Below are 20511 nucleotides of genomic sequence, written 5' to 3' on the forward strand. Positions count from 1 at the left end.
GCCACATTGGAAGCATGCGTATCGGAGGTGGCAGTCAGATTTACGCAGCAGGGTAAGCTGAAGAATTGATGCGTTGAGCCACGCTATTTCCAAAGTCCGCCATCTGCTGAGGTGTTTCGAGGGGCAAATACAGCATTCGTTCGGTTGACACAAACTCTATTACATTGAACCATTCCTTCTAGTTAGCCTGTAGTTTAAATTTCATTCTGCCATACCTTTAGGTTTTATTTGATGAATGTCTGTAATACGGATTTTTAGAGAGAGGAAATACTGTGGGGGAAAAGGTCCAGGAACTTTGTTCCTAGAATGAGGCTTCTGGATGGCAGTGCGATCACTTGGGGGTAAAATGTTTCCCAAAAGAGTTGATTGCAAGGTTTTAAACATTGTTTTGAAGATTCTTAACAACTATCTAATATGTAGCCATCCAAAATTCATTTTAATTTTTTCTGGTAAACTGATATTAGTATATGTTATCTTCTGTAGACGTTTACAGCATTTTTTTTTTTAAATTAACATCGCTAAAGGTCAATTTTGGTTTCTTGGAGTGTTCTGAAAAATGCATCATGGATGTTTCACGTATTCAAGTTTCGTAACTTTGGAGGCGAAGTGTTCGGGATATAACTAACTTAAGTGCGCCATCGATTTCCATCCTGAGGAGTGGGTCACTCAGTAGTGATCCTCATGCTGTACCTTTTCTGGCTGTATAAAGAGCACCCTTCATAACCATAAAACAGTTATTTTCCTCTTACTCTGCTGCAATTAGTGCTAAAAGCCATTTATTGTAAAAGCAAAAATCCTAATGAACAGAAATGTTACAAGAACAGAAGTCTTGTGTGTTTTATCTTCATCACGCATCATCCATTTTAATTAGAGAAAAGGATGGTGAACACTGTGACAAGAGTCTAGAATTAAAATCATTAATTGATGTCAAGCTGAAGAGAGACTGTTAGCATGAATTTAGTGACAGCGGGAAAGAAATTAACCTTATTACTGTATTTAGTATATTACATTATTTTGTGTATTGTTGTCTGTGCAGGTTCAAGGCAATTTCATTATCATAATGGAAAATACCTTTTTTTTTTAACCGAAAGAAAAGGTGCAGATATTTATGTTTGAACATAACAAATTGACATGATAAATTCTTCACTTGTTGAAAGTCTTCAAAGTTTTTAAAGTTTTCATTTTTTTTTCTTTTTTATGTTTCAAGAATAGGGAAATCGTTCATGATGGTGTTGCCCCTCAGCCCCTGTCACTACAGCTGTCTGCCATCATCTAGACCCCAGAATAGTGCTCTTGTTTATAACTACGAAGGACTGTCTGAAATGCTTAAAGCAATAGACATTTATTTCTTTGGCTAAGTTTTGGGCTAATCAGTTACTTCTGTCGTTGCTGAGGTTTGGCCCAAGATAAATTGAATGGATAATGCTAAACAACAACCTGACTGTTAAGAAAAACGAATGGCTCTTACATCTTAGAGATAATTTGTGACCTCAGGGTCACGATAAAAGAATAGAGGGGGTGTCCTTTTATAGCATTGGCCATCTGGAACTATTAAAGGCTAAACTGCAGTGTACTCACTGTCTTTTTTAAAGTTTCCCTAAGAAACTGTACTGTTTTTATTAAGACACCAAAAATATTTTCTCCCGAGTCAAATATTTCTTTTCTAATTAAAGCTCTCCAGAGAGAATGAAAATATATTACATGTATATATAACTTGGCTGTGTTCCAAAGTCCCTTTATGCATTTCAGGCTACATAAGACATACAAGCATAAAAGTATCTCATAAAGAAAATCCTTTGTGTCTTTTTGTTAATTTGACTGTGAATTGTCACGAAAATTCACAAAAACCATAGTGCATTCCTGGTTTTAAGTATCTACTCTTCAGTGCCATTTTCACGACACAAGCTCAGTAGCAATAATTCCTAGAATGCACTTTAAAACGCACATTGCGGCAAGCTGGTAGCCAGATTCGTTCACCTGTTGCAACTCTAGCCCCACTCCCCGGGCCACAGCCATGCTGGAGTTCCGTTCTGAGGTTTTTAGCACAAGGTGAGCCGCCAGGGAGGGATGCAAACAGCTTTCATGGCTTTGGGGATAAATTCACTGGTGATGACAAGATAACCGATAAAAAATATAAGTTCTTACATTATTGGAGCTGAGAAAAAAATTAATGCTTTTAGAAGGTGCTATAGATATGACTGTAATGTTTATTGGATTCAATGATTAGTGATAATTAGTGTACAAATTTGGGTAAAAGAAAGCAGATAAGAGCTGGGCTTTGTGAATAGTAGTTCGTGCTGCCAAGCACTTCTTCTGAGCAATTGACTTGTTAGAAATTGACTCCCAAAATGAAGATTAGTTTCTGTGTAATTTGGAACAAAAGAACATTCAATTCCAGGACCCATCAATAAAACGTTGAAACTATTGTGCGAGAAGTTTGGGGAGATTATTTAGGTTTCATGCTTCCCTTGAGAAGAGAAATGTTCATATTCTTTTTTTCTGGTGGCTTCCTTTCTGAACGGGGCTGCATTTTCCAACGTAAGTAAGCTGGATTTTCTTCACTTTTAGTGAATTGAGATTCAAGTACCATGGGGCTCACTCATTTATAAACCAATCTGTTACTCCCTTTGATTTCAGGGGGGGGGTCTCCAAATTCAGAGATTTTGGCTTTATTTCTGTTGTAGCCCTTCAAATTTCTACAGGTTCCCAAACTTCAAGACTTCTGTGAATGCCCAGCCACCCTGTAGGTAGGTGGTTCTCTGATGGTGACCAAATACGGTAGTTAAGCGGATTGTCAGATGAGTGATCATAATTGAGCTTCAAATGAATATCCCATTGAGTTGAAGAAAGAAGTCATTTCTCTCTTCTGTAGTTTTTCTGGCTGAATACAGAGTCAAAAAGACAGTATGATGCAAAGAGTAAAATGATCTCTGAGCTTATATGAACTTTTTCATCACGAATATCCAGTATTTAGTGGTAATCAGCTTTTATAATAGCATCCTTGACTGTCATAATCGCTCCTAAGTGAATAAATTGACTATAATAAGAAATCGAGTATAAATTTAGCTAAATTTGACATTAGAATTTGACTTGCTGTTTCTCTTATAGGTATTCTCGTTGTGGGGCTTATTAGAATCTAGGACTCTCCCTGATAAAAATTTCTAACTTCTCAGTAGTTTGTTATGAAGTAAGAAAATTACTGGTTCTCATCTCAGGAAATAAGGTCCTTCTCAGGAGGTTTTGGGAATGTGTGAAGCATTTTTGCTTGCCCACATGGTTGGGCACACCGCTTGGTGACATGTGGCTGAAAGCAGCCATGCAGGAAGTTTTGCAACAATAACAAATTACCCTTTCTCAAATGTCGTTGGACCCCTGTTGGGGAACACTGAGCTGGGTGAATTTAGGTACTTCCATTTTATAGTTGGGAAATAAACGAAATTAGAAAAAATTGACCTGGCGGGTCCAAAATTTAGATAAACAAGACTGGCCTCATGATGGTAAGTTTGATATAAGAAGAAACAAGGGAGAAAAATGCACATTTTGCTTGCAATGCTATGTGACACTTTTCCAGCTTTTTAAAACCTTTTTATGTTAAAAGAATTTTAGATTTACAGGAAGTTGCAGAGATGGTGCAGGGAAGCCTTGTGTACCATTCGTCCAGTTTCCCCAAGCTGCTAAGATGTACATGGCTACAGTACGATATCAAAACCAGGAAACTGGCGTCACTACCATGTGTGTTTGTAGTTCTGCGTCATCTGATCACGTGTGTGCTTCACGTAGCCACCACTGCAGTCAAGAAGCAGAACTATTCCTTGGCAAAGATCTTCCTCGCGATACTCCTTGATTTGTCACACCTGCCCCTCTGCTCCCACTGTTGCCAAATCCCAGCAACCACTATCTCCTCACCTTGTCTTTAATTTTGTCATTTTGAGGATGCTGTATAAATGAAATCTTATTTCATTTCAAAAGTAGGTGACCTTTTGAGATTGACTTTTTCCCCCACATAGCAAACTGCCCCTGAGATCGATTCCAGTTGCTGTGTGTATCAGTGATCTGTTTGTATTACTGAGTAGTAATCTGTGATAAGGACGTACTTTGGTCTGTTTGACCATTTACCTGTTGTCGCATAGTTTGGTTATTTCCAATTTTTGAATATTAGAAATAAAGAGTCTTTGAACAATTGCATACGGGTCTTTGCATGGACTTAAGTTTCTATTCCTTTGGGATAAAGGTCTAGAAGTGCAATTGCTGAGTGGTATGGTAAGTGTATGTCTGTTTTTGTGAGGAACTGCCAGACTGTTTTCCATGGTGGTTGTACCATTTTACATTTCCAACAGTATTGTATGACAGGTGCAGTTTCCTTGCCTCCTGGCGAGCATTTGATGTTATCACCTTTTTAGCTGATCTAATAGGTGTGTAGTAATAGCTCATTGTAATCCTAATTTGCATTTCCCTAATGGCTGGTGATGTCGAACATCTTTCATGTGTTTATTTGTTATCAGGATATACTTTTCAAAGAAATACTGCTTCATGTCTTTTGCTTTTCTAATTGGATTGTTTTTCTCATTATCGAACTTTAAGTGTTCCTTACATATTCTGGACATGAATTCTTTGTCAGATACGTGGTTTGCAAATATTTTCTCTAGGTCTGTACTTATCTTTTCATTCTCTCAGTAGAGTCTTTCAGAGAGGAAATGCTTTTAGTTTTGATGATGTTCAGTTTATCTGCCCTTTCTTTATGGATGATGCTCTTCGTATCATTTCTAGATATTATTCCACAAGTATTAGGTCCTAAGGATTTTCTTCTAATGTATTATAGTATTACATTTTTACATTTAAATCTGTAATTCATTTTGGATTCATTTTGTATAAAGTTTGACACGTAAATTCAGGGTGCTTTGTTTTGGTTTGGTTTTTGCTAGGGACATTTCGTTGTTCCAGCACCATTTGTTGAAAAGAAGGCTTTATTTCATTGAAGTGCTTTTGCATAATTAAGAGAAATCAGTGGACCTTACTTGGCTATTTCTGTGTTCTTCTGTTCTATTGATCTGTGTGTGTTCCACACAGTCTTGATTATCCTGGCTACATTCCAGGTCTCGGAATCAGGAAGTGTGGTTTTTCCCACTTTATTACTCTTTTTTACAATTGTTTAGCTACTCCATCCTTTGCCTTTCCATATAAATTTAAAGATAATCTTGTCTACATCTATAGAAATCTTCCTGGGATTTTTATAGGAATCATATTAAACCTGGATATCAACTTGGGGAGAACTGACTTCTTTAATATGTTGAGTCTTTGATTCATGATCACTGTAAATCTCTCCATTTTTTAGATCTTCTGTGATTTTTCATCAGCATTGTATAGTTTTTAGCATATGAGTCTTGTACATGTTTTGTTAGATTGGTATCTCTATATGTTTATACATATCTCTAAACCAACCTTTAGTTTATATCTGTGTATCTATATATTCCATTTTCTTAGTGTTTGTAAATGGCATTGTATTCCTAATTTCAGCATCCATGTTCATTGACAGTATATAGAAATACAATGAATTTTTGGTTTTTTGATGCTGTATGTTGTTACTTTGCTGAACTTGATCTTTAGTTCTAGGAGACTTTTGTAGATTCCTTGGGGTTTTCTATGAAGGTAGAACTGCAATGATATCATTATGTCATCTGCAAATAAGAATGGTTTTATTTCTCCCCCCCCCATCTGTTCTGTACACCACCCATTTCTTTTGGCTCATTGCACTGTCTAGAATTCCCAGCCCTCTGGGGGAGCAGACATCCCTAGCCTTTTCCTAATCTTAAGTTTCAGCCATTCTCCATGATGTATGATGTATGATGTTACTAGCAGGTTTTTTGTAGATGTTTTTTATCAAGTTTAGGAAGTTAGTTATGCCCTATTACTAGTTTTTTTGAGAGCTTCTTGCCATGATGGCTGTTGAATTTGGTCAGATGCTTTTTTCTGCATCAATTAATATGGTCATGTAATTTTCTTCTTTAACCTGCTAATTTGTTGGATAACACGGATTGATTTTTTAATATTGAACCAGCTTTGAATTCCTGCAATAAACATCACTTGGTTATGGTGTATAATCTTGTTATATAGTGCTAAATTCTATTTGGTAATATTTTGTTAAGGATTTTTGTTTCTATATTCATGAAGGTTATTGACTCATTGCTTTTTAATTTTGTAAAATATCTGCATCTGACTTTTGCATCTTTTCTGTATTCTTTTCAATATATACTTACATGTCATTTATGCTACCAGTGGTTTACCTCAAATATGAAAAAAGCAAATAACTTTGCAATAAAATGTTAAACTCAGTCTAACATATTGCTTTATATACGTAACACTTCACTTTTAAGTACACAGCTAAATTTGTAAGTGTATAATGGAAATGCTTTTCCCAACAAAAATCATTAAAATTTGATTGAGGGTTGTTTAATCATTTTTAGGTAGCTAAGATCAACTTAGGATATGAATTGTATCAATATATTACAGGTTGAAAGGCTTTTCTACCAAGTAGCTCAATAAAATCTTAGGAAATATTTAAACAACCTTCAGTAAAGAGGTTATTTAAGATCTGTTGCTTAGTTATAACACAGACAAGTTTTATTTCAGAATTTGATTGGATGCATGCCTTCTTGTGCTTAGTCTCAGGACTTGCCAGTTCTGTATACATCACATAAAATCAAAGCTGGTGTCATGAAACTGAGATCTTCTTTTGCCATTAGTAGAGAATTATGGTGTGGATTCATGTTTAGGTTTCATACTATGTTGTATGTGTATGACGTATTTATAACGAGTAAGATGTATACATTATGTACCCACACGTAAGTCTATACATATAGTGTGTGTGTGTGTGTGTGTGTGTGTGTGTGTGTAACGTAAAAAAAAAATCACTTCTTGCCTTAAAAAAATTCATGAGTAAGACTCAGGTTGATGACTAAAGCTATCTGTTCCTGGTGAATTTCTAAAACTAATTAATAAGTGGCGATTTAAATTAAGATATAGGTCATAACTATATCTTACTGACCTGAACAGAAGCTATCTGAAGTTATTATTATCTTGGGGCATCCATGACATTACCTTGGCAATCTGAAATGATGATAACATTGTTTATACCACAGTCTTCTTATAGCTGCATGAAATAAAATGTATTTCACGACATATTTTGATGAATGTTTCTATATGCAGTTCTTAGAAAAGGCATCCTTTCTCTGGTTCCAACTTTGTTCTAATTTTACAGGATTCAAGCCAAAACTCGTGAATTTAGAGAGCGACAAGCTCGAGAGCGTGACTATGCTGAAATCCAAGATTTTCATCGGACATTGGGTTGTAACGATGAGTTGCTGTATGGGGGAATGTCTTCCTACGAAGGTTCTGTGGCTCTCAACGCCAGACCCCAGAGCCCAAGAGAAGGACATATGATGGATGCTTTGTATGCCCAAGTGAAGAAGCCGCGGAATTCCAAACCTTCATGTGTAGACAGGTAGGCTCCAGGAGCAATCAAGGTATTGCTTCCAAATCAACTTTTATATAGTTTTTGACAAGGGAGTAGATTGTTCATCAATTCTCATACCAGGACTGCCTTTTATTAATGGCCTTTAGAAAGCCGTTGTGTCTAAAAGTATTGAGTTTACACAAATCGAAGCTTAATGGAAAGAGGAGCAGAGGTTTTGATAGCTTTTCTAATGATTCCAACATATTTCATCTTGTCCTTAAAATGGTTTTAGACTGGAGAACTAACCTTTAGTTTGTGACTCAAATAAAAAGCAAACTTGAAATTATGGCTCTTCTACTTAAGCTGTTTTTCCTTTTGTTGCTAACAGAGCCTCTAGTTACAGTAATTAAATAGGTGGAGAGCAGCCTGATTTGTTTGAATTATGGTTTACTTAAAGGGCCTCATTTTTTTGGTGACATGATTTTCTATTATGAAAGAATTAGTGAATGAGATGTATAATACAGCCAGTCTCCAAATTGCTTGTTAATAACCACAGACCATAGGTGTGATTATGTACATTAGTACAGCACAAAGGAGTGAAAGGTTGCTTCTGTACTAATGACCGCATATTTATTTCAAAATTTTACTGATTCTATGACTATATATTTTTTAGTAGCTATATATTTATTTCAAATTCTGAAACATTTTAAAAACATATTTTTGCACCTATTCATTTATGTGTTCAAAAACCTTTAAAGTTTAGTTCACAAGGAAAATAATTCTCATTTATTTTTATCTGAAACATATGCATGTTATTATCATAAACAATATACTGATCTCATCATACATTATAATGGTTTCTTATAATCATTACTCTCTAGGGGAGTGAGGCTTTGAACATTCAAAATAGGTTTCACTTAAAAGGTGTGGTTCTCAAGCTTTGGCTTGCATCAGAATCACCTGGAGGGTTTCTTCAAACACAGATTGCTTAACCCTTCGCCAGAATTTTGATTCAGCAAGCCTAGAATGGAGTGGAGCCCAGAATTTGCATTTCTAACAAGTTTTCTGGTCTGAGGCTGGTGCTGCTGGCCTCCGGTACTGCACTTTACTAACCCCTGCAAGACTAGAGATGAGATGGAATTAGTTTCTCTCTAGCACCCATGTGTGATTTGGCTGCTGTATTCTGCAAGCAGTCTATGTTTTAGTTATTTACTTCCAGCTTTAATAGAGGTTTGCAAATGTAACAGGTAACCCTCAGGCAAAACCAGAAGGAAGCATTTTAGCGTAGCAAAAGGAGAAGCAGGCCTTAAGGTAAAACTCTAGTCAGATTATTTTTCTTTTCTTTTCTTTCCTTCCTTTGTCTTAGGTTTTCTTTATTGTTTTATGAAAATCTATTTGACGTTGACTGTAATGAGTCATGTGTGTTAACACAGAAGGGTTATGGTTTATTTAAACTCCTTCAGTGTGATCACCTAGAAAGTTCAAAGTGCTTGCTAACCAACATTGATGTGTCAGGACTCAAAGAATAAGGTCATTATCAGTAACAGTGACATTTTCATAAGAAACTTCTTACTTGGTTTTTGCTCTACTTGTGAAAGCTGCTTGTAGAAGGTCAAATAGCCCTTGAAGGCCATGAGTGTCCCATTGAAAGTGGGTTTTTTTTTTGGGGGGGGGGAGGACAGTAGAGACATTGGCATTGCCTGTTAGTAACTTTTGGAAGAACTAAAAGAAATTGATCATTGATAAAAATATTAATCATTCCCAGCACGTCCCACATCTAGTTTGGAAATGTGGTAAGTAGTGGATGTGCTTGTAGGGGCTTTGAAGTCCCACCTGACATGAGAGATCAGAGTCCAGAGGGATCTTTCCAGCCCCTGAAGGCTAGAAGTGGTTGTTTAAACTCCAGTTGAAAACCCGGTGCCCCGCAAGAGTCTAAATCTCCTGAGACAATTTCTGCAGATTTTCAAAAGGACTGAAGTGCTCAGAGCACCATCTGCTACTGGGCTCCAGCATCCCTGCCTGCGGTCTCAGCTCTGCACTGTGCTGACCCCACACTGAAACTCAGCCTCCTAAACTAATTTCTCTCAAAACCCACTCGGCAAGACATTTCCGAGGAGACTTTTGTCTTGGGGATGAGTCATACCAGGCAGTGAACAGCTCAAAAATCACATCAGAGACATTGCTATACTCAGAAGCCCCCCTCAGTCTCCCTCAAGCATGGCCTAGACAGCTGTGTACCACTGGGGACCTCAAGTGCCCCCAAAGGGTGATTGGACTAGAGGATTTCTAAGGCACTGCCAACTCAAGAGAGAGAGACTTTATTTTTTTCTTGAAAAACAATCACAGGAACTTTTTTGTTTTCTGTAATTCTTATTTTTACAGAGAATAAGATGCCCACCAAACAATGACGTTAGTAATACAAAAAGTTGGGAGTTATCACACCTATAAGTACTTCTTTACCAACCTATCATCGAGTATGGATCTGGCTTGGAAATGACAGTGTCACCTCCATTGTCTTTTTCTGTCAGAGAGAAAGTGGTGGGGAAGTGGCTCTCAGACTTGAATAGTAATAGAAACTCTTTTTTTAAAGGATAATCTCTCGATCCTGCAGTACAGAATTAAATAGTTTTGATTATAATGTTACTTAAATATGTATAAAAATAAAATAGGGCTAAACTCCTTCTGTTTACAGCCATTATACAACTATAAAACCAAACATCTTTACAAATTAAATACAAACAAAACAGCAAAACCATTACATTCAAATGAACAACATTAATTTAATGTGGCCAATAATGTGTTTTAAAATCTAAACTCTTGCACAAATCATTAATACGGTGTGGCTGCTCCGTGGCTGGTTCATTTGAGTGTACGTGCCTGCCGCCACAAGCCCAGGGCGACTCCGTCCCCCATCCCTTTCCTCTGTGAGAGTTCTGCCGTTCTTTCGCGTGCCCGTGGCCTTTGGCCTGTCTGCCGCGGCAGGGCGTCGTTTACACGTGAAGTTCAACTTGCTTCGATTATCAGTGACCTGAGACAGCGAAAATGCCATTTCTTGGTGCCTTTGTGTTTGTAGACTTAAATTCAGACAGGGAAATAACACACTTAGAAGATGACCTAGAAATGCTGATATTAAGAAATAATCATTCAGATGAAAACAAACAAAAAAAAACCCTTAACACTCCTCAGAATGTATTTCCCATATGAAGAATGTACCAAATAAAGAAACTCTCATCAGTTAATTAAATTTCACCAAAATTTGCAATTGGTGAACTGGTGCAACTTTACTCTTCAAATTTTTGGACTTCATGGGAGTATAGTCAGTTGACAGTCTGAAGCGTGGCCTGCGTCTGTTTCTGGGCTTTTCATTGTTCGGTGAGAAAGCAGCATTCCGAATTTCACTGCTTAATCAGTTTGATTGATCCTGTAGTCAGAAATGTGCATCTGTTAGCCCTGCATGGAAATAGCCAGGATTAACTCTTTAAGTGCTATGAATTTGATGTGAAAATAGGATACTTTCTCAGTTTCCACAGATTTTTTATAAAATGCTTTATTTATGGGGTACGTTCATACTATGCCTAGAAATGTTTCCATGCCGGTTTAATTCGACTGACACATGAACTGTTATCTGACGGTATGTGTTGGTCACGGTGTCATTGTTACTACTTTTCATTAATGCCCTTGGTAACATTTTCACTTTTCATATTGGCTAAAGAGAAGCCAACCCTACCCTTCTGTTTTATGTGAATAACAAGGTTTAAACTCACAAAAATATTGGTGTACTTATATTTTGTCCTGATTATAACCAGAGACCTCAAAGATTCAGCTATGTAAATGATTCGTAATCCCTATATTTCTTTGGCAAGATTGTGTTTCCTGCTTGATTATTGTATCTTCAGCCGGCTGGATACTTGGGAGTCTGATACAGTGCTCTCTGATGTATTTCTTCCCCACCATCGAAGACAACCCAGCTGCCCACCCAATACCTATTCCCTCCTTCCTCCTTACTTAATAGAATCCCAATTTTGTTCGGGCTGGCAATGTGCCCAGATAAAAATTCAATTTCCCAGGCTCCTTTGCAGTGAAAGGTGATTATGTGACATCATTCTGACTAATGAGTTAGAAGCGGATCTGGATGGAACTTTTTCTGCAAAGCTCGTTTTTTTCTGATTGGAAAAAATGGAGCCAACTCAGCTTTTTCCCTTTGCCATTTCCCTTTCTTCCTGCCTAGCAGTTGGGTGGGTGCTCCAAGGTGGGGTTTATCTAACAATCTTGAAGATGAAGGCCACGGGGAGGAAGAGGGAAGCAGTCCCTTCCCTTGAACAAGGGTTCCATTCCCAGCATGCCCAGCCTGTTTGTGACTCGTGCAGCAGAGCCTCTACTTATCTAAGCCACCCTCCATCATTCTGTTCTATGGAGCCAAATAGCAGTATGCACACAAGAGCCCAAAGCGAATAATCATCCTTAGATCAGGACTGTCTGGAGAACGATCCCCTGGTCAAATCGTCTGCACAGTATTCTGTGAAATTAAGTAGTGGGCAAAATTTTCTAGTCTTGCTCAAGTAGCTCTTCCACTTTTCACTTTATCTAGCCTGTACTTAAATACATGGTACCAGTCAGATCTCTGCCGGCATGCATCCTTCTTCAGTCTGATACAGCACCACCTCCTGGCAACTCCTACCTCTCCCAACCCTCCTGCTGTAATGTACTGTAATGTACTGTAATGAAGTGTAATGTACAAGGGCCTGAGCTATGGAGCACACTGCCTGAGTTTGGTTCTGGGTTCCTCCACCACCAGCTGCGTAAACTCTCTGCTTCATGCTCCTCATCTGTAAGATAGGGATAATAATGGCACTTACTTTATCAGGCTCAGAGAGGCCTAAGTCTGTTAATACATATAAAGCACTGGGGCACCTGGGTGACTTGGTTGGTTCAGCATCTGACTCTTGATTTCTGCTCAGGTCATGATCTCAGGGCCATGGGATCAAGCCCCACATGGGTGGGGGGCGGGTGGTCCATGCTCAGCGGGGAGTCTGCTGCTCTCCCTCTCCGTTTTACCTTTCCCTGCTCCCACGTGTGTGCTCTCTCTTGCTATATATATATATACGTGTGTGTGTGTGTGTGTAATATTATACATTTAATTATATATATAATAATAATTAAAAATACATAAAAAGCACTTAGCACTGTCCCTGGTCCACAATAAACCCTATTTAAGTGTATGATGTTGCTATTGTTTGTTAGGAAATGGTGTTTTCCCTCAGGAAGGCGCAGCATCCCCAGATGGATGCAGAAACAAGCAAGGAGTGGAACTGAAATGAATTAAGATAGGTTTTATTCCTTACACATAGCACACATGTGGAAGTGTGGGCCTGTAGCTCTGCTGATACAACTTGAGTCATTGAATAGCTTGGTCTCTACGTATTCTCCATAAATCACATCACGTCATGAATGTTTCTCTTTAAATTAGGATGTACTGGGTTCAGGATGAGGCCTCGTGGAGTACTTTTTCAGTGTAAGTACTTGTAAGTGCTGGGTACCGTAAAGTGGCTTATTTGAGAGAGTAAGTAGGGGGGATACTTGGGTAAGAATGTAACCTCTCAATTGATATCAGTCCTTTGACAATTTGAAGGTCTTCGTATTGTACTTTCATGAAATTCTTGCTGATTCCAAGCTTGCCAAGCTCCATGGAGATACAGAGACCTGAACTTCTTAAACCTTGTCTAAAATTTTGACATTTCTATTTACATCAGGTTATCTCCAGGCAGGGCAGACGGGCAGGAATCATGATCTTAAGAACTGCCACAGACTGTGTTCTAGAATGGTGATTTTTCAAATTTTAGCATGTATACGAGGAACCTGGAATGCTTCTCACGAATGCAGGTTTGTTGACCGCCCCTCATATTCTGATGCAGGAGGTCTGGTCAGGGACTAAGAACCCACATTTTCAACAAATTATAGTTGACTATAATGGAACTGGTCCATTCACCCTTTGGAAAGCACTACTCTTGGGTTAATGAAAACAAACACGATGAAATGGGACTCTAATATGAGTTTATTAAGGTCTATTAACAGTGAAGCTATGAAATAATTTATAGTTTGTATATCAGGCATAGCTTTGTCTTGGCATTCATATGTGTCTGTTGTTCACCTGTGGTTAAATAATCATTTCGTTTAAAAGGTCAACGACAGGTGGGGTATTCATAAACTTTATTCAGTGTTTCTTGACACTTGCCAAAAGTTTCTTTTCATGTAAGTTATACAACTCCAATTTAAAAGCTTCGTATGCTTTGAATTCTAACAAAGAAATGATGGAATGCCGGTCAATCATATTTCTATTTACTTGAGGACACCGAGCAATTCAGATTTTTATATCCAGATACCAGAATCTGTAGTTAAAAACTCTACAGAAAAACAGCTCTAATGGACATTTGCTGACTGTCACCATGCAATCATTCGCCACCAAGAGTGCATTGTCCTCAAATATAATTGAAATCAAATAGGTACTGTGCTGCTATAAATCTAAAGAGCAGGAAAATAGTAGGCTAGACTCCCCCAGCTTGTTCAGGACACCTTAATGGAAACATAAATACCATAATCATATGCTTTTTGCATGCATCTTACCACTAAAAAGAAAACGTGGATTTTAAAAGAAAAGACCTTTGTGAACTTATTCCCCCCCCATTAAAACCGAAATCCAGTTGTGTCAAAAGGAAGTGTGACAAACATAGAACAAAACTAATTTTCTTAGATACAGGTAGTTATTAAACAAGTGCTCTTCTTAAAACGTTGGGTCACATAACAAAGTTATATTTGCTATTCAGAAAGTCAAATAGCACTTTATTTACTTCCATTTACTTGGTGTTAGTCATCTCTGCTTTTCTTGGAATGTGAGAAAGTCATTCTCAAAGGTAGTAAATCTGTTGTCATGACGAGTTTTGCAAGTCGCCGTTTCCAGTTCGTGTGCTGCACCCCGTCCCTTTTCAGGGCCCTTAGCTGTCCTTTTCTGACCTTGGCCAGCTCCATTCACCTTGTTGTTCCCTGCAACATGCCTCTCGTGTTCAGACCTGCCACCCGCCTCCCTCTGCGGCCCGGCTCCTTCCCTCTCCCTACTTGCTGCGGGTCAGCTCTCCTTCTTCCAGGCCAGTTCTCTGCGCACTCTGCCAACCCCACCCTGCAAGGAGCCCGCTCCCTCAGTCCTCCTTCAGCCTGTGCCTCTCTGCTCGCTGTTCCACAGAGCGGGTGACCATGCAGATGTCTTTCTCATGCTGTTAAAACAAACAAAAAAAAAAAAGAAAGAAAGAAAAAGAAAGAAAGAAAGAAAGAAAGAGAAAGAAAGAAAGAGAAAATCCTTTTTAGCCCTCTAGCTATTTTCTGCCCTATTTTTCCTTTTCACTTCCAATCCAGACTTCTTCAAAGATTAATCTAGATTTGATATAACCTGCTGTATCATCTTTCCCACATCGCATTCCTTCCATGTGGTAGGCGCAGTAATGCCCCCCACCCCCATCCAAGATGCTCATGTCCTAATCCCCGGAACCTCTGAATATGTCACTCTGTCTATACAGCAGAAAGGACATTGCAGATCAGATTGAGTTAAGGGTCTTAAAATGGGGAGATGTTCACAGATTATCCATCCCAAGGGGCTCAGTGGAATCACAAGAGTTGTCGTAAGTGAAAAATGGGGACAGGAGAGTCAGAGTCAGAGAGAGATCTGAAGATGCTGGTCTGCTGGCTTTGAAGACAGGAAGGGACCACAAGACAAGGAATGCAAGTGGTTTCTAGGAGCTGGAAAAGGCAAGGAAACAGTCTCCCCTAGAGCCTCTAGAAGGAACATAACACTGTTGACACGTTGATTTTAGCCCAGTGAAACCCATTCTGGACTTCTGACGTCCAAAACTACAATGTAATTGTAGTTTCCTATTGGTTTCCTGCATTTCTGATCCAGTCAACCCTTGGGTTCTTCCCATTCTGGGTCACTCTGTGGCACTCCTGGAACTCTTCTCCGCGTTTCTGTGTAAGGTACTACTGTCTCTTGCTTCCTACTTCCTACAGGACTGTTTCTTAACTGTCCCCTTAAAGATTCTCTTCTTGCCTGCTAAGTTCGAATTCTTTAGGGAACTAGCTCTGGACTACTGCTATTCCCTATGTGGTTTTTTGGCTTAAATTTTAACTACCGTGTGGCACTGGTGATGGCTAACCTGCACTAGCCCCGTCTTCTCCTCTAAGTCCCAGACCCTTGGAGTGAAGTACCAGCTGGGAGTGCATGCTTCCTGTGTCTGCCAGGCACCTAAACCCAGCTTATCCAAAACCAAAGTCATCACTTTCATTCTAAGCCTCTTCTAGTTTCATGGGCCTAATCTCCAAGAATACTGTCCCCGGATTTACTCAAGACATAAACCTCTCTTTGGAAGCCAGCTTCCCTTCTTCCACCTCATTCAGTGACAGAGGCCTACAAGTTTTACATTTTAAATAATTCCAAATCTTTTCTCTCCTTCTGCACCATGACACGTGGAGACTGGCAGGAGTCTGCTAACTCATCTCCCGGATGCGCTCCAGTCTTGTTCTCCTCAAATCCCTACTTTTCCCAATACCTGGGGTTTTCTATGCAAAATAAAGATCTGACATCTCATTCCCTTGGTTAAAACTATTCTGTGGCTGTTCATTGTCTCCACGATGCAGTCCGAGCCCTCAGCATGGCATCTGTGGGCCTCCAAGACCTCCCGTTTAGCCTCAGTCCTGATTATATCAAACTGTGTCACATTGGTTCACATCCTACTTTCCTAACAGAAGGTCTTCTGGAAGTATAAACCCAGCTTCATGAAATACATGGATAAATTAAGTGGTTCTCTGGTCGTTACATGTTGTGCGAGTGTTAAATTTTGGTGGGTAAAAACAAGCAATCACCGTTCATTAAGCTCTTCTAATATAGTTAGCGATGCAGCAATTAACTTAAAGGCTGAGGTGACAGAAACCACCCAACAAATGAAACCGTGAAAGTAATGAAGCCATAAATAAGGTCATGGCTAATTTTAAAGACTTCTTTTTTAATTCTTTTTGTTGATTAACATTGCCTGAAACCACAATTTGTTTGTAGAAGTGATGTGTAATGGGGGGTGCTTGTTTATATATTTATTTTAGCCTTAGAGAAGGTTTAAATATTCCACAGAAATATGAGGATAAGGGAAAACTATCTTAGACCTTGGTAGTCATCAGGCAAATAATTTTCCAGCACAGCGTGTTCGCTTTCTTTTAACGTCTTTCCCTCTGCAGGGCACTGACCTTTTGGGGCTTTGGTGATGAGCTAGCCACGCCGTGGTTGAAGTCTGCTTGAGCTGTTTGGTATTTCATCTGAGTTTAGCCTTCTAACAGAAGCTCCAAGATCCTGCTTTAAATGCAACTTGGCACGATAACTCATCTTTTTATTCTGTCCCAACCACCTGGCCCTCCTGTCCTGTGGACGGTCCGAACCCATGGACTCAAGTACCAATCTTATTGGTATATCGTGGTCTTAGATTGGTATTATTTTCTTTCTTGCTCCTGAACAAAGCTGGAATATCAGTCCGCTGTTAATATAAATTCATGAGGATTATGTGGAGCCCTGTTGTGAGATGCATTTTCAACTTTTGGGGAGACTTTAGACCTGAATCCAAAATCCATTTTTAAATTAACTTCCCAGACGTTCTAGAGCTTTTCCTCAGGCACCCCCAGCCCTCGGTGTGGATAACTGTCTGATTAGTCTGTTTGCTGCTTCATTCCTTTTCTTTCCTCAGTTCTCATTGGTTGACTGTGTGTAACTTAAGGAGAAGCAGTAGTTGATTGAAAAACATTGTTGTATTTTCCAATCAAGGAAGTGTTTGGGAAATCCTTCCTGTCTTCCACCAAAATAGAGGAGTATATAGAGATGTGGAAATTCTAAGCTTTCTGTATTGTTACAGAACAGAAAATAACTAGATAATTCATATATTCTGTGAATATGTAATAATTACTTGACTATATATTTGAAATTGCATAAAAGGCACTCAGATGTTCAGAGAATGAATGAATCAATGAATAAATGTATATTAGTGTATATATACATTTCTGTAAAACTCACAAATATTTTTAAAACTGAATTTTCTGTCCCAGTTTTTGTCTTTTATGATTAGTTCTACCTAATAGGCTACAGAAGTTATAGGATTGAATCCTTAGGAATACAGACTTTTAAAAATGTTTGTTCTCAAAAGAAAATACTTTGGGGCCAGGTTAAGTATCTCATAGGTGATTCCTTTTGGTGAGGCGTCAGGATAGGTGGGTGGCTCTTCCAGGTTAACTTTTTATAAAAATGTATTATAATTTTAGAAGTTGAACAGATATTGGGCAAGAAACAAACCTTAACCTGCATCTGTGCTTTTTTAGTACCCTGTTTAACTGAAGTTCTTGGTTACCTCCAAGAGAGGCCCGCCTGGCCCAGCCCCACGTGCTGTTAACCTTCCTGGCGGAGGGGTGGGGGTGGGAGGGGCGACTTCACCTGGAGCAAAGGAAAGACCAACAGGCCACTGAACCCAGTTCACAGCAGAACTCAGATTATTATGCAAGTGAGCTGAAGAATGCTACCTTCAGGAGTCTGGAGGATTTGCTGGGTGTACATGAAATCAGTCTAAAATCTTCTGACTTAGCACTGACTGATAATGTCGGTCTGAATAGAGGAAATAGTATAAAGTCTGAATTAAAGTATATGTTCAGAGATACCATACTCTGAACTTTAAAGCACATCCAGCAACTCCGATGAAGGACTAACAGTTTCAGTTAGAGAATCTTTATTTTGTGAACTTTACCATGGATTTTGTTTATTCTAATTTAGACGTAAATCAAATTTGCCTAAATTTTGTTTAGATGAGACTCATTTGCTGATTTGAATACAATCAGATTAGAAAATTATTATTCTAAATTCTCTTCTAATAAGTCCCCCTGCTATAAATTTATAAAGAAAAAAATTTTGATAGTGAAAAGATAAATTCCTTTATAGATTTCAAAGGTTATAACTAGTGGTATCTAAAATAATTGTAAATTACCCACCTACAAAAAATACTGCTATAGTTTCATGGTGACCTCATGTAATTCTGAAATTGTGAAAATATACTTTAAAAAATAAAGGGTATATTGTTGTCTTCGTGAAGAAAAAATGTGATTTAAAAGAAAAAGTTTGCCATATCAGAACTTAGTGATTATCATGACCGGAACAGAATTCCCTCCAAATAAATCCACATAACAACCAAATAGCAAGTATCTTTTTCCTCTCTTTCCTGGTCTCTGCTTTGCTACTTAATAGGTCATTTAATGGCAGGTACAAAGTTTGAACAGCCGTAGCTGCTTAGTCTTTTGAAGGTTATATAATAAATTGGACCTGCATCAGGCACTTCGGCAGAGAAACAGTAAAGTAAAATTTTAACTCCAAATCTATTATAAATTCTAATGTCACTTAGAATTCCTGGGAGCTCCTGGGTGGCTCAGTCAGTGTCCAACTCTGGATCTCAGCTCAGGTCTTGATCTCAGCGTTGTGAGTTCAAGCCCCGCGGTATTTTCTTTTGTTGTTATTGTTGTTTGTTTTAAATAATGCTTTAAAAAGATTGGGGGGAATGGAGAGAATGCAGATGGAACCAGGGAGCGTTGGGGGACATAGGTGAAGGAATTAGGCACTATGCAATCCCTAGGAGTACCCTAAAACTAGTCATTGTGGTTGTGGACAATTCTGGTGATTTTCTGGCAGTTGGCAGTCAGTGACAGGAGGCATGAGGATTTTCTCTAAATTTCACAAAGTCACCATGTGGCCTGTGGGGGAAAGGAGGAAGACTTAGAAAAATGACCGAAATAATGTGTAATTATAATTCCGATACAGAAGAGTTTTTGGTTTTGGGTTTGCAAGCTGCATTCGCATAACCTTAAAAAATCACCCCCCTTTGTAACAGAGACTAAGGCTGAGGAGAAATACTTATTTCTAATTATTCTCTTTTTGTCTCCATTTCCTTTTTTCCTTTAGTCTGTATGTTTAAGCTTTTAAAGTTTTTGAATAAGCCCGAGGTTTTTGTATATATCCATCTTACAGCCTCTGTGGCCGTTCATCCCCCTCCCCAGCAGTTATTCTGGGGGCTACTGGGTGCTGAAAATTGTGGCAACGTCTGGGATACAGAAATGAGCAAGACCTCATTTACCTCCCAAGTTCCTCTCACTTGGTGTCACCTGACAGACTGTACACAATATATTGCACCCAGAGTGATATGAATTAAATAGGATGCTAAGGAGATTGACTCGGGTTGGGGAAGGAGGGGCTTCTAAGACACGGTATGCTCGAGCCGCAACCTAAGTGGGTCGGAGCTTTTATGTATATATCTATGTCAATATATAGAATATATATTATTATATGCATATTGTATGTATAATATAGTATATATAAATATATACTATATTATATATAATCTATATAAATAAAAATAAAACTTTATAAGATGTTGATAAATAAAAATCTTTACATATTAATCTAGTTTTGACAGCGCAGTCTAGTTAAGGTGCTGGATTTATATATACACTCCTGGTAAATGTTAAATATGGTCAACACTTTGCTATGTAAATTCTTTAATACCTCCTGCCCCTAAAAGCCACTGGCAGTACTGTTGTGGCTTTTCTCTCTGAGTGGCCTGGTTTTTTGGAAGGGTTTATGGATTTCGGCAAGTGAGGCTTGCCTAGCCTTTAGGGCCCTTGGTATCGTCACGTTTCAGTTAGGCGGGGCCTTGAGGCCTGCAGGATAATGAAGGAGAGCCTGGACAGGCAGAGATGCTTGCCCCTAGCAGGGAGGTGGTTTCTCTGACAGTGGGTCCAGGATTCAGGGGCCGTCAGTGGGAGCTGTGGTTGGTGACATTGACCTTATGGATCCAAATAGGTCTGTGAGAATATTTATGTTTTTCGTATAGTATGGCTTTAAACATTAGAAGAATCTAAAATTCTTGTTTTGGCTCTTCTTGGCAGTGAATGGCATGAGGTTTGCAATAGCCCCAGGCCTCTAGGCTTCGCGGGACCATCGAGGGACA

At 38.8% G+C, this 20511-nt stretch overlaps 1 protein-coding gene across 25 annotated transcripts in view; it reads left to right on the forward strand.

Annotated features, from left to right (window-relative positions):
* PARD3 (par-3 family cell polarity regulator) overlaps positions 1 to 20511 on the forward strand; it is a 634782-nt gene that overhangs the window by 479117 nt on the left and 135154 nt on the right. For all 25 annotated transcript variants that reach the window (XM_026483463.4, XM_026483458.4, XM_026483464.4 and 22 more), the window contains one exon: positions 7256 to 7498. In XM_026483463.4, coding sequence (XP_026339248.2) covers positions 7256 to 7498 — 243 coding nt within the window. The remainder of the gene's footprint in view (positions 1 to 7255; positions 7499 to 20511) is intronic.

The sequence above is a fragment of the Ursus arctos genome, unplaced genomic scaffold, assembly GCF_023065955.2.
Source record: "Ursus arctos isolate Adak ecotype North America unplaced genomic scaffold, UrsArc2.0 scaffold_30, whole genome shotgun sequence".
NCBI classification, from domain to species: Eukaryota; Metazoa; Chordata; class Mammalia; order Carnivora; family Ursidae; genus Ursus; species Ursus arctos.